At 34.8% G+C, this 9,037-nt stretch overlaps 1 protein-coding gene across 1 annotated transcript in view; it reads right to left on the bottom strand.

Annotated features, from left to right (window-relative positions):
* Positions 1-7,990: 7,990 nt before the first annotated feature.
* Positions 7,991-9,037, bottom strand: part of LOC101496711 (josephin-like protein) — a 6,390-nt gene continuing 5,343 nt past the window's right edge. Inside the window, exon 3 of the mRNA XM_027331576.2 lies at positions 7,991-8,698. Within this exon, the coding sequence (XP_027187377.2) occupies positions 8,288-8,698 (411 nt within the window). The 3' untranslated portion in view covers positions 7,991-8,287. The remainder of the gene's footprint in view (positions 8,699-9,037) is intronic.

Below are 9,037 nucleotides of genomic sequence, written 5' to 3'. Positions count from 1 at the left end.
TTTTTCTTTGTTTTCGAATCAAAGAGGAATAGTGGAGTTGAGAAATCCTTGTTCTATCACCCACCCAACCTTGGGTTTCTAATCTTGAAGAAAGGAAGCGAAGAAAAACGAAAATGGAGGAAGGAGGGAGAATGGGTTCTCGCGCAGGGAGGGAGAGGAAAATGGAAAATTCTGGTTTTCTTTCCTTTCTCTTTCTTTCCTTTGTTTTTCCTTTCTTCCTTTTTCCTTCTTTCCTTTATATAACCTTTTCTTTTCCTTTTCCTTCCTTCTAATTTCCTTTCTTTCTATTCTCTCCAAACAAACATATATACATAAATGTATATATATATATATCTTAATTGTAACTTAACAAATATCTTCATATTCATTAAAATTACCATTTCACCCGTAACGCATAAAATTCTTCGTAAAAGATTCACCGCATTTAATTCAATTTATTTATCGACGAGTAATTCTAATCGGCATCAAAGTAACTTTTTGATCATATAAACTCCAAAATATTATTAACTTTGGCTAAAAAGCCTCCGAGCCAAAATCCAAAATACATAAAAATACATAAAGTGTACTTTAAAATTATGGGTCTTACAGTTTCAACGTCAACACTTTTAAATCAAGTTTGAAAAAGATGGTGTCAAGTGCATTTGTTGAAGATATTTCAAGAACACCAACAACATTTGGAGATTTTTAGGTAAATTGGCATTAAAAAAATTGCAAGCAAAGCTCTTGCATGGAAGTGTAGACTCTAGATTCAACAACATAAAAACATGATTGTTCTTGTTCCTAGAAGAAGAAAAAAATCATATTTTTTTCTCAATTAGAAGTCGAAACTAATTATCAAGAAGTTGCACATGAGATTTCGTTCAAACTAATTATCAAGAGTTGCCAACGGAAGGAAACAAATTCGCTATTTCCACGAGATGGAAAACGGCGAGAAGGTCGTGATTAATAGTGCTGATAACGGTAAAAGTTGGACTGTTACAATATTTGATTCAACACCTACTACTACAAAAAGAAAAAGAAAAAAGGAACAATCAAGATTGCATTAGAATTTTTTTTGTTCTTATTTCAATAGAAGAATAAATCTTCCACACACAAAATCTTTTAATCGGTGTATTTCCGACGTTCAAATAGATGAATTGATTACTTTAGTTTTTGTGTTACTTCCTTCTGTTAACAATGAAAAGAGGAAGAAGATAGACAACCACTCTAGGGTTTCATAACATAGAACGAACCAAACTTAAGTTAATAGGGTTACAATGAGTATATATACAGGAGAATATAAATGTCTAAAATACCCTTACTACTAATATATAATAACATTATCTAACATCTCCCCTCAAACTCACGGTGCATTAACATGGAGCATCGATAGGTTGTCAACTAAAAAACGGAAACGTTTAATGGAACGTATCTTTGTGAACAAATCAACAATCTATAAAGAAGAAGAGACAAACGGTAGAGTAATGGTTCCATGCTGAAAATGATGACGAGTAAGATGACAATCAATCTCAATGTGTTTGGTGCGTTCATAAAAGGCCGAGTTGTGAGCAATTTGAATAGCACTCTTGTTATCGCAGTGCATCGGAGTTGGCTCAGAAAGAGAGATACCCATATCAGACAAAAGCCAACACAGCTAAATTATTTCAGTGGTAGTGGATGCTATAGCACGATACTCAACTTCTGTAGAGGAGTGAGAAAAAATGTCATGTTTCTTACTCTTCCAAGAAATAAGAGAGTCTCCAAGAAAGATACAAAACCTTGTGGTGGATTTACGACCAGTGGTGTCACCAGCCCAAACAGCATCAGAATAAGCTCATAACTCCAATGAGGATGACAATGGAAATATAAGGCTTTGAAATTGATTTCCTCGAAGATAACGAATAATCCGAAGAACTGCTGCCCAATGTATTGTAGTGGGAGAGACAACAAACTGACTAACAACATGAACAACATAAGCAATGTCAGGTCTGGTAAATGTAAGATACACTAAGTTGCCAACCAAAGTACGATACAAAGTGGAATCTGGTAAAGGAACATCATCCGAGGGAGCATATTTCACATTCAACTCAAGAGGAGTATATGCTGCTCTAGTATCAAAAAGACAAGCCTGATAAAGAATGTTGGCAATGTACTTGGATTGAGAAAAGAAGGTAGCCTCTAGGAGAGTAGGCAACTTCAATCTTCAAGAAATAGCGAAGAGTTCCCAAGTCCTTCATCTCAAATTGTTTGGCTAACTGTAATTTCAACTCATTGATTCCACTAACATCATCACCTGTAATAATCATATCATCAATATATAATGAAAGTATAATGTGACCATAAGTGGTGGACCTTATAAACAATGCATAATCATGTTCACTAGAGCGGAAACCAAGAGAAGTGATCACAATAGAGAATTTCTCAAACCAAGCTCGAGGAGTTTGTTTAAGACCATATAGAGCCTTTGTTAACTTACATATTTCCCCTTGATTATGAGAAACTCCTTGTGGAGGGACCATAGACTTCTTCATGAAGCTCACCATTTAAAAAAGCATTTTTACATCCATTTGAGAAATATGCCATTGACGAATAGATGCAACTGCAATAAGAGTACGAATAGTGGTCATCTTGGCTACAAGAGCAAAAGTTTCTTCATAATCTATACCATATTATTGAGAGAAACCCTTAGCAACAAGAAGTGCTTTGTAGCGCTCAACTGATCTATCAGACTTAGTTTTGATCTTGTATACCCAACGAGACCCAATAGCACATTTTCCATGAGGAAGAGGTACTAATTCCCAAATGTTTGTTTTGCGCAATGCAGATAGTTCTTCTGCCATAGCCTGCTGCCAAAGAGGATCAAGAACAACCTCTTTATAGGAAGAAGGCTCAGACAAACTGTGAATAGAGGTTATGAAAGAAGCAAACGAAGCTGAGTAAGTGGAATAGACAAAATCAGGTAACTGAGTAGACTTACGTTGACGAGAGGGGTAGCGAGAATGATCAACAATCGCAGGAGGTGGTTGGACAGCCGGGGGACAAGAGGGATGTCATCATATGGAGTAGTAGTATTTGTCCTGCAATTCTCAACATTACAATCACTAGAAGCACTACCTTAGGACCAAACGAATCAATAGAGGTTGGTTCAGAACTCTTAGTAATCTGAGAATCAAAGGAAACAGAGTAAAAAGGGATGTGCTCAAGAAAAACAACATTACGAGATACATAAAGTTTTCTTGCATAAGGATCATAACAACGATAACTCTTTTGACCATCCCCAAAACCAAGAAAAACACACATGGTTGAACGAGAAGACAACTTACTGCGCTCTACTTGAGGGAGAAGAATAAAACAAGTAGAACCAAAAACTTTCAAAGAATAGTAATCAGGGGTAGAAGCATACAATTTTTCAAAGAGAGACAAACCTGATATGATAGAGGATGAAATTTTATTAATAGCATGAACAATAGTAAGAACTGATTCTCCCCAAAACTCACTAGGAACTGAAGCGGACAACAAAAAGGAACGAGCAGTCTCTATAATATAACGATGTTTCCTTTTAGCAACTCCATTTTGTTGAGGAGTATCAGTACAAGATGTTTCGTGGAGGGTGCCATCATAAGCAAGTAATTCAGAAAATTTATTAGAGGTATATTCACCACCTAAATCACAACGAAAACACTTTATAACCGAATTATGTTGAGTTTTGACCATTGCACGAAATATATGATAAATATCAAACAAATTCAGACCGATTTTTCATAAGATAAACTCAACAATAACGAGTGTAATCATCAATAAACGAAACATAATATCTAGATCCACCTTTGGTGAGAACCGGTGATGGACCCCAAACATCAGAGTGAACTAAATCAAAAGGCGCATATGAAACGGAAACACTTTTACTAAACGGTAAAGCTAGAAATTTAGCAAGTTTACAGCCACAACAATCTGAGATATCACAGGTTTGTAACTTTCCTAAGGCTCCAGTAGAAGCCAAATTTTTTAATCTAGAAGCAAAAACATGTCCAAGGCGAGAATGCCAAAAATAAAAACTAGAAGATAAGGAATTCAAACGAAAACTAGATAATAAGTCAGTAGTAGTTGTTGAGGCTGCAGTATCTAGGAGTCGTAGGTCATCCAAAACATAAAGTCCCCCCTGACTATGGTCTGTCCCAATCAGCCTCCCGGAATGTGGATCCTGCACACAACAAGAAATGGAAGAAAATATAACCGAATAACCGAAATCACATATTTGACTAACAAAAGCAAGACTCAAAGTAAGATTAGGAATATAATAAACATGAGAAAGAGACAGGTTAGGTGTGGAGACAGAACCAATGCATGCTAGTGGCATATGAGTGCCATCAACAGTCCTAACCGACATAGACGAGGCAGGTTTCACAGACACAAAAGATTTATCATCGTATATCACATGATGAGATGCTCCAGAATCAAGAATTCATATGGAAGAAGATATACCTGACATACCAGAGGAGTTCAAACCTTTAGAAGAAGTGGCAGACATGACATGTGATTGAGTGGCAAGAAGTCTTTGAAGATGTTCTGCAATATCAGATATTTGAGAAGCAGTCTTAGATGGGTATACAGAACCAGAACTAGAGCCAATGGTAGGAGGAGCGGAAGCAACAAAACTGGACGATGGCCCCCTAAATTCTTCTTATGTGCTCTCTCCAATTTCGGACAATGTGTTTTCCAATGACCTTTTTCTTTGCAAAATGCACATTCATCATTACCAAGCCCAACCCTCCCTTGAGATGTTCCTTTTTGAACAGGAGCAACAAAAACAAATAGAGGAGTTGGGAGAATTATCTCATCTGACACACCAGAATGAGTCTTAAGTCTGATTTCTTCTACCAACAATTCACTAACTACTGATTCAACATTAGGAAGGGGGGAACTATGCAAAATACCCTCACTAAGGCCTTCAAAATCATCATGAAGAGCCATCAGAACCCAAACCAGACATTGCTCCTCCCTTTGATCAATGTATGCTTTGACAACTTTCAACTCAAGTGATTCCATAAGAGTCAATTGATCCCACAGATTAGTCATTGCCGAATAGAATTCCTGAATGGTCATATTGTTCTGCTTAAGGACTCTAATATCACTTTCCAACTGATAATGTTTTGCAAAGTTAGACTGAACATACAAACGTTTCAAGTGATCCCAAATCTCTTTAGCAATATCATATTTTGCTAGTTGCACTCTTATAGACAACTTAACATAATTATTAATCCAAGTAATAATTTTTGAATTACTAACATTCCATATTTTCAGATCTTTTGCATATTGAGTTTCATCATTTTTATCTGTAGACTTAACAGAAGTTCCATCAACAAAACCCCACATATCTTTTTCAATCAAATTTTTTTTCATCACATAACTCCAGTAAGAGTAATTTTTTCCATTGAGGTGAACACTAATAGCTTGAAGAGAATCATCCTTAACACTAGCCATAACAAATAATGACAAGAAAACACGACAAACACAATCACTGAGACAAAATAAATTAGGGATAATCTGGTGTTGTGCGAGCATGATTTATCCTCCCTACAGACGTCTTTTCGCTGATCCGACCATTGAAGACGAAGACCTGAATGTTGCGAACCTGCTGTCCAAAAATTAGCCCGATCCAACGGTTAACAAATGCATAATCGATGCTTTTCTGAGACTGATTTAACAAAATCGGAAATAGGGTTACTCTTCTCTTTTGGTGGTTGTCTTTCTTATCAAAATAGTTTCCCTCTTCTTTACAGTAGATCCTAAAATCAACCAAAACTCTTTGATATCATGTTAACAATGAAAAGAGGAAGAAGAGAGACAATCACTCTAGGGTTATAACATAGAACAAACCAAATTAAGTTAATAGAGTTACAATGAGTATATATACAGGAGAATAGAAATATCTAAAATACATTTACTACTAATATATAAAAACATTATCTAACACATTCTCCTTTTATAACCAACTTCTAGGTAGTGTCGTCTATTTCATGTGTAACCGGGAAATTCACACGAGGTCTAACCAAGTCTGGTGACGTGGGGTCCAAACTCGATCTTTTCTGACTTGAATCCAATGTCTACTATGTCCTTCTCGACTTATACCCTATCTGAATGTAAGTAATTCGGCCCAAAAACCAAAATAATGCATAACGTCATAATCCAAGTAATTGGCCCACGAAGGTCCTAACTATCACTAGCACTCAAACAAACTGGTTGGTGACTTTGTGGACCAAAAATGTTAAATAAAAAATAAAAAACTGGTTTTGATTGTACCACACGTCAAATTAAAAACCATGCTTTGATAGTATAATCATTCCTCTATTCACAAAATGTTTTAGCTACCAAAAAAAATTCAAAACATCAAAGATAATACACTTGTGGAGACCTCGTGCTATATACTTTGCTCCTTAAAATTAATTTCCATGTCATCATGCAAACTCAATCCAACGGTTCATATTTACTTCAAGAAACAACTACAAAACATAGAGAATATATAATTATATGTCATCATGACATAAATTTTAATTATATATGTGTTTTGTTGTTGAATATATAATTATATGTCCTCATCACTCTTCACTATTGTTATTCAACAACAAAAATTTATGTTCTAGAAATACTTGTAGATAAACTTACAAAACATAGAGAATTAACTAATGGCTTCACTCACCGTGTTATCAATTGCTCCAATACAAGGAAGAGTGTTTGCAGCTACAGCTGCAAAAGGTGGAAGCAAAGAGGAGAAAGGGTTTCTTGATTGGATTCTTGGTGGTATGCAAAAAGAAGATCAGTTACTAGAAACTGATCCTATTCTCAAGAAGGTTGAAGAGAAGAATAGTAGTGGTGGAAAGAATTCTGTTGCAGTTCCCCAAAAGAAGAAGGGTGGTTTTGGTGGATTGTTTTCCAAGAATTAATTAGTTGAAGTAATGTTCATGAAAGTCCTTTTGTTCAATTGCATATGGATATTGTGTATGTTCATGTTTATTTAGATTTTAATATGGTGATCATTTTGTGGTCCTTTAATATGTTTTTTTTTTCTGTTTTTCTTTTTATTGAAATTTATAGAGCAAACAAATGATTCATTTTGGTTAAGTAGCGCTGAGACTTTAGATTGGAAGGTTTGTTTGGTGACATGCCAGATGCGTGTAAGTGTTGAATATTGACACACCACTTATTCATATTGTTACATACAATTACTTCTAATTTTAAATTTTATTATCGGTATTCAAGACAGAATTCAATTTCGTATCATTTTGTCACTAGTACAACAATGACTTATATGATTACATACAATTGATTCTAACTTTTTAAATTATTATCAATATCTAAAAATGAATGTCAATTTCGTGTCCAATGTCTGTAACAATTCACCACACTGACACATGGTTACATGCAATTATTTATAATATTTTAAATTATCATCATTATCTACGTGTCAGTGTCACTTTGGTATTCAGTGTTGTGTCAATGTTTCACAGTGACTTATTAATACCATCTTAAACAATCTTGCTTTGTACGGTGATTTTGGTCCTGATTTTTGAAGTCATGAATATTGATTCTAAATGAACCTTGTTTAAGTCATGCAATTAGCTTTAAGTCATGAATATTTGTTGGTCTTAGTGGAGATGGTAATTGTGAGCTTATGGTTTATTCTGTTTTTTGATGAAATCATAAGTTAATTTACGTAACACCAAATCATTCATGGAATCATTTGTTAGTTTAACATTTGCATTGTTAAACTTACAGAATTATTATCCTTTAGGTTGAGCAGTTTAGAGGGTGATGTAATACATCTCGATCACTGATGAAAAATTCAACGTTGATATTCTAACACACTCATGATTTAATGTGTGTACATAATATTAACCGTTGATTTTTTCATCAACAACTAATATTACTTACTTTAATCTCTAATTTAATTGTTTACTTTAGAGAAACCAAACTCTTTTAGGAATTAGGATTTGTAGAAGCTTGAACGCATTGGTTGAACTCGGAAATCGGTTTCACAACAGATCAATATAATCTTACAGGATAAATAAACAAAGGCAAGAGCCAATAGCTGTTTATTGAAATTCAAACTTACTTTCTTAGCTGAAAATGAAATGCACATTGTTAGAAATCCATGATAAAAACTATACAGTGATTTTGTTTATACAGATATATAAAATATAAAAAGGATAGTTAAGGTGACGAAATTCCCACCATTATGTGACGTGTGGGAAGAGATGAATATACAATAAGCAAGCACACCTTTGGAGTTGATTATATGATCATAGGTATCTCAAGGAGCATGTATAGAATCTTCGCGTGATGTTTTGGTCGAGGAATTCGATCTAGAAAAAGAAGAATGGATGAACTCAATGCAATCTTCAACAGCAGCTGTCCTATGAGAATCAGCAGATGACCCTGCAGATGCTGATCTTCCTAAGGAAGGCGAGTCTCGGTGTAATGATCTCCTCAGAGAGACTGAGCGTAAAGCGTTCGTCACTCTTTCTGCAAGATCCTTGACAAGTTCAATGGGAGAGAACTCAGACTGCCAAGGAATCCTAAATGTGCAGCTCCTGATGTGCCGATTTCTAGCCGATTTCCGATTAGAATTCTGTCTCCATGACATGCTTCTTTTATCATTCAAGTAGCCCTTGTGACTCATTTTGTTGCTTACTATTGTCTGCATGATGAAAATACTTATATTCTATAGAGAAAGAGACCATACATGTGAAGCTATTGTAAGATAAAAGGTATTGTAGGTGAGAGCTATGGAATGAGGAGGGTCTTGTGTGCTTAAGTCAGAAGCAAGAAGTACTTATAGGTATATTCATTTCACTATATTTTTCATGTGAGTATGTTATGTTTATCAAGAAAAACCTGTGTGAAAGAACAAAAGAAAGTTCATAAAAAAATCACAAAAGTTGATTAAGGTGCTGAGAAAAGAAAGAAAGAAAGAAATATATATATATATATATATATATATATAAATGGTTGTGTTATGAACAAAGAGAGTATGAAAATAAAAGTTAATGATGTTTTGTTG

Source organism: Cicer arietinum, chromosome 2 (assembly GCF_000331145.2).
Source record: "Cicer arietinum cultivar CDC Frontier isolate Library 1 chromosome 2, Cicar.CDCFrontier_v2.0, whole genome shotgun sequence".
Taxonomy (NCBI): Eukaryota; Viridiplantae; Streptophyta; class Magnoliopsida; order Fabales; family Fabaceae; genus Cicer; species Cicer arietinum.
The sequence above is the reverse complement of the archived record's forward strand: the minus strand, read 5'-3'. Positions and strand labels throughout refer to the sequence as shown.